General features: G+C 38.2%; 2 protein-coding genes across 2 annotated transcripts; both read left to right on the forward strand.

The window, feature by feature from the left end:
- The first annotated feature begins 1,091 nt into the window (after nucleotides 1-1,091).
- Nucleotides 1,092-3,853, forward strand: LOC122017688. Its single transcript, XM_042575360.1, has 2 exons — nucleotides 1,092-1,481; nucleotides 3,650-3,853. The coding sequence occupies exon 1, from the start codon at nucleotides 1,172-1,174 to the stop codon at nucleotides 1,442-1,444; it is 273 nt and encodes a 90-aa protein (XP_042431294.1). The 5' UTR covers nucleotides 1,092-1,171; the 3' UTR covers nucleotides 1,445-1,481; nucleotides 3,650-3,853.
- Nucleotides 3,854-16,303: 12,450 nt separating this feature from the next.
- On the forward strand, nucleotides 16,304-16,866 carry LOC122017619. The gene has a single exon (XM_042575273.1). It carries the CDS (start codon nucleotides 16,447-16,449, stop codon nucleotides 16,648-16,650), a length of 204 nt encoding a protein of 67 aa, XP_042431207.1. The 5' UTR covers nucleotides 16,304-16,446; the 3' UTR covers nucleotides 16,651-16,866.
- The last annotated feature ends 1,011 nt before the right edge of the window (nucleotides 16,867-17,877 follow it).

Below are 17,877 nucleotides of genomic sequence, written 5' to 3' on the forward strand. Positions count from 1 at the left end.
TGTGATAAGAGAAAATGAGAAAAGAGAGTGTGATAGGAGAGATCATAATGAGAGAAGATGAGAGAGAGAATATGATATGAGAGAAAGCATGATGGGAGAGGATGAAGAGAGAGAAAATGTAATGAGAAAAATGAGGGGAGAGAGTGTGATGAGAGAGATTGAGGAAAGAGAAAGTATGATGAGAGAGAAAGTGTGATGAGGAAAAAAGAGAGCAGTGGTGTGATGGGAGAGATTGAGGAGAGAGAAAGTGTGTTGAGGAAAAAAAAAAAAGAGGGAGTGTGACAAGAGAGATTGAGGAGAGAGAAAGTGTGATGAGAGCGAAAGTGTGATAAGAAAAAAAGAGAAAAGATAGTGTGATGGGAGAGATTGAGGAGAGAGAAAGTATGATGAGAGAGAAAGTATAATGAGAGAAAAAGAAGGAAGAGAGTGCGATGGAAGAGATTGAGGATATAGAAAGTATGATGAGAGAGAAAGTATGATGAGAAAAAAAAGGGAAAGAGAGTATAATAGGAGAGATTAAGGAGAGAGAAAGTGTGTGATAAAATGATGAGAGAGAAAATATGATGAGAAAGAACAAGGAGAGAGAAGCGATATGAAAAAAAATAAATAAATATATTTTGATATTTGGTATTAAGGGAGAAAATTTTAATTTTAGGTCAAGGGTATTTTTGGAATAAGGGAATATTTTGATTGATGAAAATAGGGTAATGACTCATTGAAGGGGAGGTACATGGGAATGAGTTATTACCCAATTTTAAGGATTCATTCCCTTATTTGTATTCCTATTTCTATAATCCAAACATTAACAATGACAATCAATGATTCATATTCCTATTTCCCACTCCTATTCCCCTAAACCAAACGCCCCCTAAATATTCTATAAACCACCAATAAATTAGCCATATGCATTCGACTAATAATTTGTATCTAAAATAAATAGTATTTATTGTTAGTTTTTATAAGTATATAAATAATTGTTTATTGATATATTAATAATACATATGAATGGATCAAAACTAACTGTACACTTATATGGGCCGGGCCATAGGCCCGTACCATCTCAGTCGTCGCTTATATTGAGCATTTCAGTCATCCTCAAATCACCTCGCTCTACACGGCTGCGTGTAATCGCGATTTCTAGGGTTAGGGCTTCAGATTTGCAGTTGCTACGATGGCTCTCCGGGCGTTCTACAACGAGATCAAAGGCTTGAAGGTGAGGGATCTCCCTGCATACGTGAAGCCGAAGCTGTCGTGGGAGTACATCAAAAGCAGTACGGACAAGGCGGTGGATCGCTACATCGAGAAGTACATCGATACCAGTTCGATCCAGCCCCTCTATCACGTCATCATCGGCGGCATGGTGATATCCTACCTTGTGGCCCTTCCACACGAGCGCCGCCACCTCGAGCATCAGCAGCAACAGGCCTCTGGCGGCCACCACTAATCGTGGCTGCTGTCTCCCTCTCTCTTCGATCCTCCAGGTACAGTGCGTTACGATATCTTATTATAAAAAAAAAAGATATTTTTAACTATATCGATCTAGGTTTGGTGATATTGATTTCGTATGTTATGTTTGTTTAATGCGAATTATACATATATCCACTAAAATTTTTTTGTCAATTAATATTTTTACGATTAATGGAACACATCCATGATTCCTTATTAGAGAGGACATACTAGTTGTTGCTTGTAAATATCACCTAACTATCTCCTCTACAGGTAAGTGAAGATTTATCTATTGCTTTTGTGAAACAGGATTTGCTAGATAAATTCAATATAATGATCAACTTTTGAAATGCAGAACATTATGATGATGCTCTTGGTTATATATATGAATTTTGATAGCAGTGGGTCATGGTTGATTCTATTTCTGTTCTTTTGTGACCAGTTGAAGTTTTAAAGTGAATCTATAATTGTTGGTCAAATTAGCTTCACATTTTGCAATAAGTGTAATAGGACATGGCTGAAAATGGGAGGCCACTGGTCGCTTGTAGTGGATTTTGGTCTTCCATGAGATCTAGTAATTTTCTTGAAATTACTACTTTGCATTTTTCTATATGCTATGCTGACAATATTTTTTTAGTTAAAAGATGGAAATACAATAGGACTAATTTGGTTTTGGACTACTTAAATTGGTTGAAATTCAATAGTATTGCATTACTATGTATGGAATACTAGGATATTAAGTGATAATATTTTATGCAAGCATATGCATATCACATTTTAATTGGGCATATATATTTTATGATTTGATAATTTGGCTTCTATATTCATGATGGTATTATGAATAGCTTTAGGACATCCACATGATAGTAAAGAAAAGAGATATCAAATAAAAATACTTTAGGTGGAGTTGTTACTTATGGCTTCATCTTGTCTATGTCACATTGACCTACCTACCTACCTTTCAAACTTCATCTAGGACACCCCAGATTATGAGATGTCAAGAAATAATATTTTCTTAGTTTATGCCTGATAATTTTTTAAGAAATAAAATATTTATTCTGTTGCATGTTGATAATCATGATGGTGACACATTCTTTTCTTTTCTACTTCCACTTTGCAATTCTGCAGTCCATTTGTAACACACTAAATTTTTTCCTCAGTATCATGTTTGCCTATATAGATTGTATGTGATCTTCACTGTGCTCACTCTTTCCATTACTTCTGTGTATATATTGATATATTTGTCGTTTGATCTTCTTTTAGTGTTTTCCTTTGCTAAATTGTTTCTTTTGGTTGACCAGGACTTCTATAGTGCATTTGCTATGCATCTTTTAATTTTTATGAATATATCCTTATGCTCTGTGATTTGAAAAGAGTTAATCCATTATTTTGCACTGAATTTGAAGTAAATTATGGTCTCTCTTTAAACAATTATGAAATTATTGAAGCTATTTGTCACTTTTAAATGTTCAAGAAATTCCTCTCCATGTTTACAAATGCAGAGCCAACAGAAATGTTTAAGGAATTGATTACAAGACATCCGGCCTTTTCCTTCTTATATTTTACTTGGTTGGCACTAGTTTATCTCCTCCACTGAATTGGCATAAATGCTTAGGTGTTGTTCTATCTCTTTGCTTGTCTATCCCGCTCTCTTCTCTTCTACTCAACTACCCAAGAAAATGAGCGATTAGTATTTGCATTGCAACTAATACTATGTGGGCTTCCCACAAGATAACAATGATTAGGATCTTTCATTGTGATGCCAATTTGCCAACCGCACTACTTTCTCAAATGTGTAACTTTCCTAGCTTTTATACACGAGAGTAGGTTGCAAATAATAACCTTACGGGTTATGTTCTTGGCTTGCTGGTAGACTGTCGTACTGTGGAATAATCCCCCATCAGCATGTGCATATGAAGCTAGATCCTATTTGTCTTTTTTTTTTTTCTTTTATCATATGACAATCTTGCTTGCTGGTATTAATTTTGTTTTATCTTAAATATTTTTATGCACATAGCAGAACTTGTTTGATTAATCATGACTTTGTTTCATATATAATGCGCAATTGCAGATTAGTTAAAGTCAAATAGATTTTCTTTTTCATTCTCTCAAAGTGTCATCAGTGTAAAAAACCAACTCACATTATCTGTTAGCTTGGCTGTAGCTCTGAACCTCACTGAATTTCATTTTTGCCTCTTGTCAGGGTTTAACAGCTTTTGTCATTGAAGTTGAGCAATGTGTCTCTGGAATTCTCTTGCCTACCTGCAGTTGCATTATCCAAGTTGTCTTGTGATTTACTTGCAAGGATTGCAAAAATAAATTTTAAGATACCTCTAATTGTGGTTCTCTTTACTGGAGTTATATTGTGATAAATAGTATGTCACTGCATGCAGTGTTTCCCATTTTAGACTGTCGCCTATTTATTTGTAAATTGCATTTCTCTTTTTTTTTCTGGTTTCGACATATGCTCACACCACGTATCATCAAATGCTATGCCAAAGAATCCAATCTAGTATCAACTGAATACTAATCAACATTTCACTGCATCTATGCACAACCCCATGGATATATAATGCAAGCAGCTTTGGCGTGGTCAGCAGATCAACACTATTCTCTTCATCATGAACCTACTCTAGCTTTAACTTCTCTCAAATCAACAACTTAATTTAGTGGTCCTCCACGTCAATATGCTCTGCCCCTACAACAGTATATGGAATTTCAATTTTGATGTCATAGTTTAATTTAGTGATCCTCCCCCCACTGCAATATGCTTTTGCCCCTACAACAACCCATGGAACTTCAATTGAGATAATTTAGTACATTGTATTGTTAGGATTGATGTGTATAGATTTTTTTTTTTTTAAGCTGCCACTGAGTATTCGATTCTTCATTAATCCTGGGATGATTAGTTTGGTTCCAACGACTAGTCAACAGTTTAATATCTTTAAGTTTAAGTTTGTTATTCTATTAGAATAAAATATTAAGCATTGTGTTATAGTTGAGAATTGAATTGTAGGTGTTATAACAAGCATTGTGTTATAGTTGAGAATTGAATTGTAGGTGTTTAGTAGTTGCACCCGGGGCTATTGATTGATATGTATAGATTATAATAAAAAGATGATTATGTTCACTTAGATTTTACTCATAGTTGGTCTTTAGATTATATGGCGGGAGGGGTTTTTTTTCGTACATTATGTGAAAGGAGGAGTTTTTTCTTTTTTCTTTTTTTAAAGTAAATGCGTTCGTCTGTCAAGAATCGATGTGTATGATTGAATAACTAAAGGAGTGAATAGCAATTATTTTTATATAACCGTATATTATTGCTGCGTAAAGAGTATTAATACATTTACATATTCAAATTGCTAATAAGTTAATGTAACATGGTTTAAATCTTCGTTCTTACTTTAGTTATGGTTGAGTTATCTTAAAAATTTAATATCTGCTCTAAATAAATAAAAAAACTAAGAAAAAGACTAAATAGGATTTATTCAATCATTATTTTACTAATCTCTAATTAAATACCCCTCTTGTCTCACTTTATTTAGCTTTCAAACACTTGCTCGTCTATTGATTTATCATCAATCAACTAATTGAGTGTCCCATCAATTGATTAGTTTTTCAATCATTTCAGTATGGGTTTGTCAATAGTTATTTTATTAGAATTCACTAGCAGTTAGGTAATCTTCTTAAAGTTGCAACACAAGTTTATCGTATTAATGATCTCTAGATCGGTAATTTTCTATTTTATCATATTAATGATCTCTAGATCGGTAATTTTCTATTTGATCCATATTTGAATTTTTTTTTTCTGAATATTCTTTAGAATCTTCATGATTCTCTTTTTAATCCTCTTTAGAATCTTTAAGATCATCCTCCGAATGTTCAAGATCCTCTTCTGGATTCTCATAGTGAAGTAGCTCTACACACTATTCTAATTATGAGATATGCCCTTCATAGCACCCCTATACATGGTGTGCTACCTTGGGATGTCTTGATAATGATTAAATCAAAACTTAGATCATGTAGTTATCTAGGATTGGAAATTTTTCATGTTTGAGTTTCTAGAAAATTAATTGAGCCATCCAATATGTCCTGGAGCCTGTAAATCGGGTCATTCTCTATCTCCTCACTTAGCTCATTTCGTCGTACATCGGGATGAGTCATCATATATATCAGCTCTGGCATCTAGAATTAAAAATAATAATATTAGTGCAAAATTGACAAACTAATAATAAAATTGATTCAATTCAATTCACATATATGCATAGAATAAACACACAAAATCCATAAGTAAATAAGAAAAATAAATTGTCTTTATTTGAGAAGCTCCAGTTGAATGACACACGATTGATTGAGAATCTTGATCCTAAGTATTAGTTTAGTCTCTTGTTCTCATTAGAACTGATCTAATTAAGATGTAATATTATTATTGTGTAAACTAAGTTCATTTAATTCTGACTCCGACCTATTGATCAAACCAAGATTTATTTGATTAATTCTGATTCAATTTTGATCAAATATGGTCCATTAGAATAAATCTAGTCCATTTGAACAGATTTTAAAAGATCTAGCCCAATAAATTAAAACAGCCCAATTCTATAATTTTGATAAATTTCAATTAGCTCATATCTATTTAATTAAATCATCCTAATTAGATTAAATCTGATTTGATTGAATCAAATTGATATGGTTAAATTAATTAATAGTTTGAACTATATCGAATATTTAAAAGGATCAATCTAACTAATAATTTAAATCCGACCTAATCTGATTGGACCTAACTTGATCTCGTTTAAATGAACCAACATGATCCGTTTCAAATGAACCATTTAATTTTTTATATTTCACACGTGAGAAATAATTCTCACGTTTTTGAAAATGTTTGATTTAAATTTAAATCAAGCATTTTCTCATTTGACAGAGCAGAGGAAGAAAAAATTTCTTCCCTGTCGCGACAAATGCGACGTCGCCGGCCGATGGCTTCCAATTACCAACCTCGAACGCTAATCACCAACCATTAAATATGGTCCCCGGCCCTCGGGATGTGGTCGTCGGGATCCTCCTGCGATACGGCTTTGCCGCGACACGACAGCTCACGATGCGGTTCTGCTGCAACGCAGTCGTCGGCATGCAACTCATTCGCCAGCTCACGACGCGTGTACCAGCGTCCATTGGCCGCTGCTCGCCGAAGGCGGTCAGTGCCCGGGATGCAGTTCACTTCTGCGCCCGTGACGTCCGGAAATCGCGATAGAGAGTCACGATTTCTCGGCGCTCGAGATTTCTATCCACCCAAACCCGCTTTGATACCATCGCCAACAGTAAAAAAATTCGTACCAAAAAAACAAGACTTACAAGATTTTGCGCTTGGAGAAGAAATTAGAGGACTTTCCGGCGGAAGAGCGATCACGAGTGAATTGAAAAATAATGATCATGAGTGAATCAGAAAAAGCTCTTCAATGATTCATAAATTACATCCCCCGTTCTTGTATGAACCAACCTTTACCTCCTCTGTTTGCCTTGGACGAATTTATAGGAAAGGAAATGGTGAGTACTTGTGCTCTAATTGTACATTAACAGCGGAAGATGAAAGGGCAAGTAAACCTTACCCTTTCGTATGTTGTGACTCTTCACACGTCCAACAAAGGTAAATATATACAATATGCTTCTTTCGTGGAGCCCACAACTTTCTAGATTTCTCTCGTGGTAAACTCAAGTGAGACCGGCTCTACGGGTTTTGATAGGACGGTTCTATATTTTTTTTCTCATCATGATAAACTCAAGGCTAGTATCTAGCTACAGGGTTAAAAGCCTCCATGGCAAATAACAGAGAATAATTCATTCCCAACTTCTTCCATGTACTAATACCGATAGGATAATGATTATCCTACGGATTGATCAGAACGAAATTTTGAGGAGAAGACAAGAATAAATAACTATTATATCTTTTCGAAAAAAAAAAATTATTTAATATACTACAACAAAAATAGTTAAAGATAACAGATAAGATCCGTTGTCATAGTCTTTTAAAAACGATTGTAATTAGTAGTGTTGTAAAAAGTGCACTAATGACAATGATTTTAAACCAGTCTTTGAATGCCATAGACAATAGTTCTACAATAGTTTTAAACTGTTATATTTTAACATCAAATACAATAGTTTCGCAATGATATAAAATCGTTCTTTTGATGCTTTTGACAATAGTTAAATACTATCATCTTCCTTAAGGACTTCAATGTTAATTGATGAATCGATAACAACAGTTTAAAATCATTATCTTTAATTTCTTTTCACAACAATTTAAAAATCATTGTTTATCTTAATTTAAAATTACTTTGACAACGATTAAAAATTGTTGTCTTTGAATTTTTTTCACATGATTTCAAAATCATTGTCTTATATCACTTTTTTCAATAGTTAAAAATCGTTATTTTTTTCACACAATATTTTAAAATAATTATCTTTAATCACTTTTTCTAATGGTTGAAAATCATTATCTTTATAAGAAAAACTATTATCTATTTATAGTATATACATAAAAAATAACCAATCAAAAATAAAATATTTATAATAAAAAATAACCAATCAAAAAGAAAATATTTATAATAAAAAATAACCAATCAAAAATAAAATATTTATAATATATGTACATCCAGTTCAATTCAGAAATATTTATTTACTATACTATGACCAATTATATCTATCGTCAGGATCATATCACAAAAGATCACACATAAGACCTTAGCTCATGGATAACTTCTTACCCATGATCAAAGTTTTGAATGACATCAAAAGTTTGCACACGATCAAAGTTTTGAATGTCATCACAAGTTTCAATAGATGGAGATAATCTATATAATAGTAGAAGCATCCATTAACTATAACTAAACAAGGCAGTTCAGAAGAAATAAATTAAGTTACCACTTCAAAATGTACTAACTAAACAAGACAATTCATCAACTATAAAAAGAAACACAATAGTAGAAGAAGCCATCTGCCATTATATGAAGCAGCCATTAGTTTGCAAGTAGCTTCACACAAGTAATAACAAAAAATGAAGTAGTAACCATCAGTTACTAAATTGGAAATGCACGTCCAGAATTGGTGCAGATTGTAACTTAAATGCAAACTGTAATCAGAATTGGTGCATATTATAACTCAAGTAACACCTAGTAAACAAATCGTACCAAAATTGGGAAATGAAAGCTGATCCTCTCCAAAAGTCGATGAGATGGAAAGTTGGGGATGTGGAGGTCCCGCTGACTGCTCATAGACTCCGCTCTGCCCTATAAAACAGATGACGTCAGTGCCGAGCCAGGGAAGGGGTCCTCGGCGTTGGCCCTCCGATGCTCAAGTCAGTCATCGATGATGATATAGAGGGTGGAGCAACAAGAATGAACACTGTAGCGCAAATAGTGTATATCGCGTACCCCCGTCAATGTTTGGACCCCCCCTTTATATAGAGTTCTTGTAACGCGCATGCATGCTTCCCCAAGTGAGCATGCTTCTCTAAGTTTCCCCTGAAAAGACTTATTAGTAAAGTGTCTCTGACACAATATCTTAACAAGTCGAGTATATCTCTGATGTGATAGTGGAAACTTCCGTCGTACGATCTTCTTGTCGACCATGTCTGGTGTCAATGATACTAACTCCCAAAAGGATGTCGAGAGATAACACAATGGGTCTGTTGCTAGGCCGAGTGGGTTAGCCGCTCGGCTAGAACTTTGTTGCGCCTATACCTCGTCCGCTCGGCCGAAACTCCGCTGCGCCTGTGCCGAGTCTTGCTGTTGGGCCGAGCGGGGTAGCTGCTCGACCAGGATTCTGCATATCATCTCCTCCTTTTGGCGTCTGACACCTTGTGTCGCGTCCGCTCAACCGGAACTCCGCTGCGCCTGTGTCAAGTCCTGTTGCTCGGCCGAGCGGGGTAGCGGCTCGGCTAGGATTCTGCATATCGTCTCCTCCTTTTGGCATCCAATAACACCCCGTTGAGCATCGATTGTTTGACACACCTCCCCGAGTCAAAGGTGGGGTCGGACCGCAACCATCTCTTCTTGGTCGGGGGCTTGATCGCCCGATCGGCCAATACGATTATCATCAGTTTGGCCATATGATACCTGAACATTGACCGCCTTAATCTTGACCTCCATCATGGCAACTAACCCCTGCAGGGTGGACCCTTCCTTACCACCACATCACATGTCTCCCCCTCAAGTCTAGTCGATGAAGGCTGCAAGTCCGACTGACTGGACAAATTATCAATAACGCTTTCCACCCGATCGGTTTATGACACTCCTTAGCTTCTGATTGGATCGACGTATCCCAACGATTGGCTATGTGACCTCTCCCTTGTAACTGAGCAAGTGTTAGCAACTTTCTTTGCCGATTGACCTATTGAAGACTACCATTCGGCGATACGTCTGCTTCCTTACGTCGATCAACACAAGCAAGATCCATCCTCAAGATCTTCTCTTACGCTCCCTTGGGTGGGCGCGATCTGAGTTTACGCCATCCATATTTCCGAGAGATCGTGCAAATCCCCGCTCATTATAGCTGAGCATGCCTCCATGCCTCTTAATTTCCTTCATTAAATGTCATCCCGTGGCCAAGCGCCACGTGTCCCTCCTGCTACCGCCATACGCTTGACATGATAAGCGGATATCCTCTGGTGATGTGACTTTTAGCGCTTTGAATTCAACGGCCATATTTATGCCTAGGTCTCTACGACCCTAGATCGAACGACCTCAATCAAGCGGTCCTGGGGTTTATAAACCCATGCACGCCGCCTTCTCCTTTTGCACATTTCCGTCTTCAAGCTCTTCAACAATACTCCGCCTTCATTTCTCGAAGATATCTTTCCTCTCCTGCTCCTCCGGCGACATTCCAGTAAGCTTTCCTTCCCTCCAATCGTATCTTTTCACTGCCTTCTTTGCTTTTTATGATGGAGAGTTCTTCACAGCCTCCCGTCACCATCCCTGGGTCTTGGTACATCTCTACCAAGTCCAGGTTTGACGTCGGCGACGTTGAGAGCCTGACAGCCACCTCTGAGTTTCCTTCTGATTACCAAGTTCTTCTTCATCTTCTTCCGATCGACCGAATGCTCCGCCGCTAGGCTGCCTTTGTTTCTTTAGGGATCAGTTTACCTTCGGGCTATGGTTTTCAATCAACCCCTTCTTTCCTGCCGTATGTAAATATTTTCACATCTCTCTTCATCAACTAGTGTTGAACTCCTTTCGGCTACTGTGCGGGGTGGTGGTTCTGTTCCGCTTGCACGACATTCCTCTCACTCCCTGGCTTTTTCATTATTTTTATTATCCCAAATTGTCCGAGCCGGGGACTTTTCTTTTCCAAGCCCGAGTGGGCTTAGTTTTTTTCGATAAAATGCTGACCTCCAACAAGCATTGAAGGGAGTATTTCTTTTTTGTGCGTCTTTCCGAGCGACCAGATTTCCCAACTGACTAGCAGCTCGAAGTGGCGAATCAGCCTCCACTAAAAGAGTACAAGAGCCAATCGGACTACCTCAATGCATCTTCAATGATGGCCGGTCAAAAATATGACATTCACAAGTTACTGCTGGAGGGTATCCTCTACATTTTCGACTTGAGTCTGATCCACACAATGCTTTCGTCCAGCCTAGGTATGCAACTTCTTCACTTCTTCCTTTGATTATAACTGATTTCTCTTCTTCTTTTGTAGCTGATATCATGCTGCGTGCGCGTCTGGCCGAAAAAGCCAAGCTTGTAGATGCTGAAATCAATGCGGCGACCGTGGCTAAACTGGAGAGCCACGGTTTGCAGCCGATTGGCTCACAAGAAGACCTGCATGACAACAGCGAGGCAGCTCCAACCTTAGTGAGCGAAGGGATAGCCAGTTGGACACCCAGCAGTGGACCGGTTGGTGTATTGCACCCTCCCTTCGAGCGGCTATCGGTGATTCCGGTTGAGAGGGCATCGGATTCAGCCTCATCTGGGGAACCATTGATAAGGAGCAAGAGGCGTCGGGCGGAGACTTCATCGCGATTCGCTTCCTCGGTGGTGCGAACCCCCACAAGAACTAGCCCGCGCCCTTCTGCTGAGTGGGTTGAAACATCGACCCCAGCTCCAGCTCCAACGACTGCTCCCCCTATGTCATCTGATTAGACACCATCCCTATCCAATCTACCATAGGGAACCATCTATGCGCCACCAATTGCCTTCATGTCGTTGCCAACAAAGATTCAAAACTCTGGCATCCGTCTTGCGTCATTGTCTGGGCCAACCGGAAGAGCGACCTTGGCCCAATCATCCTCGAGCGGCCAACGCCACATAACAGCGGTTCTCCATCTTCCGACTGAGGAATGGCGTGAGTCAGATGACGCTGAATCCCAAGCCCCCGAGCATCAAATAATCATTCAGGGACCGCTCGTACAGATATGGGCTGACGCCCGAGCTCGTGCAGTGGTCATGCCTTCGGAGGCACTCGCGGACTGCCACACCCAGATGTCTACTGGGGTAAGTGTTGTATTTTCTAAATTTATCTCCGATCGACAGTTATATTTTCCTGGTTACTCGCAATATTGGGTAGAGAGTCTGGCTATGTGCCAAAGACTTACTTTTTTGGAGCAGGAGGTTAAGCAACTGAAGGCGCCGAGCGGCCAATCATCTGCTTCTCAGGAGCGGCTGGAGCAAATGAATACTGAGATGGCTCAGCTAAGAGCCAATCTAGCTAAGAGCGTCGAGCTATTGGAGGCGGAGAAAGGAAAAAAAGTTGAGCAGGCCACCCAGATAGCTCGGCTTAATAAACAGGCCAACACCTTTGAAGTCAAAATCCATTCAGCCAACACCAAGAAACTTCGGGCTATTGAAGATCTGGAAATCAAGAATAAAGAGTTTCGGATATTGAACTCTTCGGGCGCTGAGAGGATACTACCGTCGATCTTCGTCGACCGATCGACGACATAGGCATAGATCCACGGGGCGGCATGAGGACGAAAGAAGGACACCCGAGCGACGCAATCAACAACATCATCGGAGGGATGACACGGGTCCCCCCGACACCCTGCTGAACATAATAGACTCTCAGCTCGGGAAGAAGAAAACATAAGCAATACCGCCTGAGGAGAAATAGGCATGATCACTGGGAGGTCGATTGGTGGCGACTCCAATAGAGCCAGGAAGTCATACGATCGTCGACTGGAAATCCACGCCATGGAATGTAGCAGGGAGAAGGCTGAAGGGCCCGAGATCGGCTTCGGTCCTAAAGACTTGGAGGGAGTGGAGATCCCTCACGACGCGCTGATTATCCGAGCGGTAATTACCAATAATACTATTCACCAAACTTTTGTTGACATAAGGAGTTCGGTGAACATCATCTTCAAGAAGGCGTTTGATCAATTGCAAACTGATTGAAGCGAGTTGCTGTCTATGACAACCCCGCTCTATGGTTTCACAGGCAATGAGGTATTGTCGCTCGGATAAGCCCGGTTGGACATCTCGCTTGGAGAAGAGCCGTTGAGGAGAACCAGGACCTCAAACTTCATCATGGTGGATGCATCGTCGGCCTACAACGTTATCTTAGGTCGACCGACCCTCAACGAATTCTGGGCAGTGGTGTCTATATACTGCCAAAAGATCAAATTTTCGGTGGACGACCGGGTGGGAGTAGTCAAAAGTGACCAGCTTGCCGCTCAGGGATGCTACGTTGAAAAAAATACAAGTACATTAATCTAACTAGCTAAATGACATGAAAACTTAGTTAATCTACTTATTCCATTTACTATCCAAAAGAATCCATCTAAACCGAATAAACAACTGGAAGTCAAGGTTTTTTAGAGTAAACTAATAAGAAAGTTCTTGTATCTCACAAAAAAAAATATCATAAGATGAAAAAAAATCAATAGATACTTTGATCAAGCTGTTGACTTTAACAGAATAAGAAAGTTCTGTATATTGGTCTCCTAAATTCCACATATTACACATATTGTCAACCATGTCAAGCTATTGACTTGACTTCCAAATACTTTAATTTGATCAATTTGAGAAACGTGTTCGATCATAATTCCAGTTCAACGAGCTTGACTAAGTTCTAAGGTAGAATTCCAACTTCTTGTGTTTGAAAAATTGTTGCTATCTACTTGTAGGAGCCAACTGAATCTTACCAACTACAATATTTTAATTTGTAACAACAAGAATAAGAAGAAAAAGTCATCTGCTTGCAATAATAAGAATAATTTCTATCTAACTTGAAAAAAGTAGAATTTTTGAAAAATATAAGTACCAAAGAAGAAGAAGTCGAAATCATCTGCTTATAGTAATGAGAACAATTTCAAAGAATCGAATTGAAAAGAAAAAGTTAAAATTTTGGTAAAATCCAAGTCCCTGAAGGAGGGGAGGAGGAGGAAGTGTGTGGGATGAAAATTGATCTGTTTGTTCAATCGTCAAAGAAGTAATTGCAATCAGTAAAATTCCTAATCGATTGTCTAATCACATAAACAACAAAACCTTAATTAACTAGGCAAAGAATCGAGATCTGGTCACGGTTGCCCTAATTGATAAAAGTGATTATTGACCGGAGGAGTAGCCGTTGAGATTGCCGATGGCGCAAGCCCTGTCGATATGGGTTGTCCTCTCGATGGTGAGGTTAAAGGCACTGGAAATGTCAGGGGTCGATGAGGATGGTGTCCCCAGGAGAATTGTCGCGAGGGTGAGAGTCAGGGGTCGATGAGGATGGTGTCCCCAGGAGAATTGTCGCGAGGGTGAGAGTCAGGGGTCGATGAGGATGGTGTCCCCAGGAGAATTGTCGCGAGGGTGGGAGTCGAGAGTGCTAGGACTTTGGAGTTCAGAGACGGCTTTGGCGATGAGAAACACAAGGGTGAGGAAAAGATGTTTTTAAGAAAAAAACAAACGTTTATATATATATATTAGTATTTTTGGGCCCTAGGTAAGGCCCTGGTTGCCCTGACCCAAGGCCAACTCTGCCTTTTGGCTCAACAGTTCAACCTCCCTGCTCAATATACCGGCTCAACAACCAACCACTCCCACTTGGCCACTTGGCCTGCTCAGCAACTCGACCCACTTGTTAGCTTGGCCAACTCAATAGCTAATCCACTCAGCCCACTTATCAGTTCGACCACTCAATCACTCAAGCCACTCGACTAACTTAGCAACTCAATCTTTCTAAGCAACTCAGCCTTCCCTGGCAACTTGTTTATGTTTGGCAATCTAGTCTTTGCTAGCAGCTTGGCTTTCCTGACTCAGAGTTCATGCCCATATCGGAAGATCAAAAAAATATGAACTTAAATTCAGTAATTTTAAATTTAATAATTTTCTATTTTTCTTAGACAATGATCTCAGAGTGAGATTCTCGAGCACTTAATTCAGCTTAATTAATTTACTAAATATGATCATCCTTTTGTTCATAGATTAATTTAACTGTCCCCTTGGATGGGTCTAGTGACTAGCGCACGAAGTGTTGTCATCATGATGTTTGGGATTCGAATCTTGGCAAAGCCGAGGTAAATGTCTTCCTTATGTGTTAGTCATTATTCCAAAAGTTAGTAGCCGTCCGTGATTTACCTCTTCTGTGTTGCCCCTGGGACGAATTGACGGGAACGCTGGAGACGAATATATTCACCTTTTATCATCATTAATTAATTTTGCTTGAATGGCCCAATTAAAATATTTGATTTGATCAAATCAACCTATCTAAATAGATCGGTAATGGATCAACTAACATGATTGGATGAACTGATCCATTTGTACTCATTTATAACGATTAACACTATTGGATCTATCAACTTGATTGACTTAATTGTACAACTAAATTGACTGCGTAACTAGATCCATCGAATAAATTAGGCCAAAAATCAAACGGATGCCATGTGTAACAACTATTCAATATCTGGTAAAATATGAAAAATCAATTATTTCACTTTAATCAAAATTCCTATTATATACATCACTATTATATTAAACTATTTTTTATTGACTTAATCAAAATTATTTAAACTTATCAAACTCATTTTAAATTGATTAAAATTATTTTAAAACAATTGTGCAACTAGTTAGGTACATAGCAGCTACATATTTATAATTAAATCTAAAATTATACACTCAAGGTTTACATTCTAAAGACTATTATATCAAAATATTCTTTACCAACTTGATTAAAATTATTTAAACTTCATCAAAATTATTTTAAATTAATTAAAATCATTTTACAATACAACTACACTATATAATAAATGTTAATACTACCATGCCATTGAAAATAAAGATTATTATACTAACTATTTACTATAAAAGAGTTTTATATATGGTAACAATTAGTCATATCTATTTTTTTAATTGACATCATTTATCTAATTTACGTCAATTAATCTTAGACGATCGATCCAATCTTACATAAGCTTTCCATCAAACATCTAAATAAATCTAAAAGTTTTACAGTAATCGGTATATCATTTTAGTGTTCTTCAGTCTATCATTTATTTAGAAAAAATTATTTTTTAATTAAAATTGAGAGTTGATTTTTAAAAAGTAAAAAAAATTATCCGAGGTAAATGTTTAAAAAAAAAAAAAAATCCAAAGTCCTATCTATTAGGATAACGCCGAAAGTAAAAGCATTGAGGTACATTTGAAGTTTTATGATAACGGCACCGTTAAAGTTAAAAGTGAGTTGAACTTGTCTTGCCCGGTGTGCGTTAAGACTGCAGCTGCAGGAGTTGCAGCCTTCTCACTTTGTCAGTGATTCAGCCTGCCAAAAATGTACCCGAAAAGAAGAGAAACGCAGACAAGTGTCACCTGCTCTGCATGCCTGACACTCTCACTGTCACTACTTCACGCAATTCGCAAACCGATTTCCTCTCCCTCCCTCACTGCCTCACACCGTCCTTCCTCCCAACAAAAAAACTATTACTCCATTTATAGTAAAATAGGAAAAAATAAAATAAAATAAAATAAAAAGAAAGAAAGAATCCCGGCGGGGGCGCAGCGGAAGCGGAAGCGGAAGGAGTGAGAGTCGAGGGAAATGTGCTGGGCGCTGGGCTGTGGCGCGGAGGAGAAGGTGGTGGGCACGCACAAGGCGCCCGGGAGCTGCCCCTTCTGCGGCGGCGCGGTGGAGGCCACCGACGTCGAGAAGGCCATCCGCTTCTGCTTCCTGCCGATGTGCCTGAAGACGATCCGCAGGTACTCGTGCTCCGCCTGCTCCCGCCGCCTCGTCACCCATCCCTAGCCGCCGCCGCCACCAACACCTCCTCGTCCTCGTGCTTAATGTACGTAATTCTCTGTGCGTCGATTTCCTCTTCTGTCAAAATCTAAATTCGACTGTTGTTAGTTGCTCTGCTCTGCTGATTAAGATTTAAGCCTCAAGGAGAGGTGCTTCGTTGATCTTCATATGTTTGTTTTCCCCTTTTCTTTAATTATATCGGATGAGGAAATGGAACTGAAATGATCGACTTAAACAATATAAAATATAATAATAATAATAATAATAATAATATTTTGGATTTCAGTATTTCTTTAAAAAAAATTATAGTTATAGTTTTTTTTTTCCAGCCACATAGGCACATAGGCCCTTTATGCTGTGCTGTGCACCCCCATGTGATAGGAGAGGATCCACTCCGGTCACGTTGGCGTCCCCTCAGGCGCCCATGCGCGCAGAGTATTAAAACTGTTTTCTGAAAATTCAATATTTAAAAGTGGATCCATTGTTGGTGGATAATTTTGAAATTTTAATATTTAAAGCTATTTAAATTTAATCATAATTTTCCTTTTAAGTTCTTGTAGTTTTTTCTCCTTCCTAAAAAGTTTCAAAGCCTTGTATTCTAAATCAAAAGTCATTATATATTAGAAGATGATTATTAATGAATCGAAAGCTTTCGTACTCGTAGAGGAATATCATCTTAATAAGAATGGTTTTAAATTTAGCATCAATCTTAAAACATTCGTCTCAAGGGTTAAATCTATTCGAATTTTCGAATGCATTGACATACCAAAAGGTTACTTAATAATTGATGAAATTATGTTACTGACGATGATATATTCAACCATTAACTATTAGTTATCCACATCTTCTTGAGAGATGGAGATTTGAGTGTCTAACTCTATAGACTCCTACAAACAGTTGTAATGTAAATAACTAATTAATCTCTTTAAGTCTGAATAAAAATTATTTTTCATTAGTTTAGGATATTATCATTAACATTATGTACCTTGCCGACCGGCTTGCCCCTCATGTCCACTTGCATTAGAAAAATATTAATGCTATGTCCCATGGTAAAAGTTATTGTAGAGATATTTTCTAACCCCTGCATCGATACATCAATGCTATGTCGAAGGGAAAAAAAAAATAACTTTTACCCTCGTGGCTACAATAAATTGGTTAGACTTCTAACACTATAAAAAAAAACTACTTGCAATTCTCTTTTATTTAAAAAAAATAAACAGAATACCACAGACT

The sequence above is a fragment of the Zingiber officinale genome, chromosome 8B (assembly GCF_018446385.1).
Source record: "Zingiber officinale cultivar Zhangliang chromosome 8B, Zo_v1.1, whole genome shotgun sequence".
NCBI lineage: Eukaryota > Viridiplantae > Streptophyta > Magnoliopsida > Zingiberales > Zingiberaceae > Zingiber > Zingiber officinale.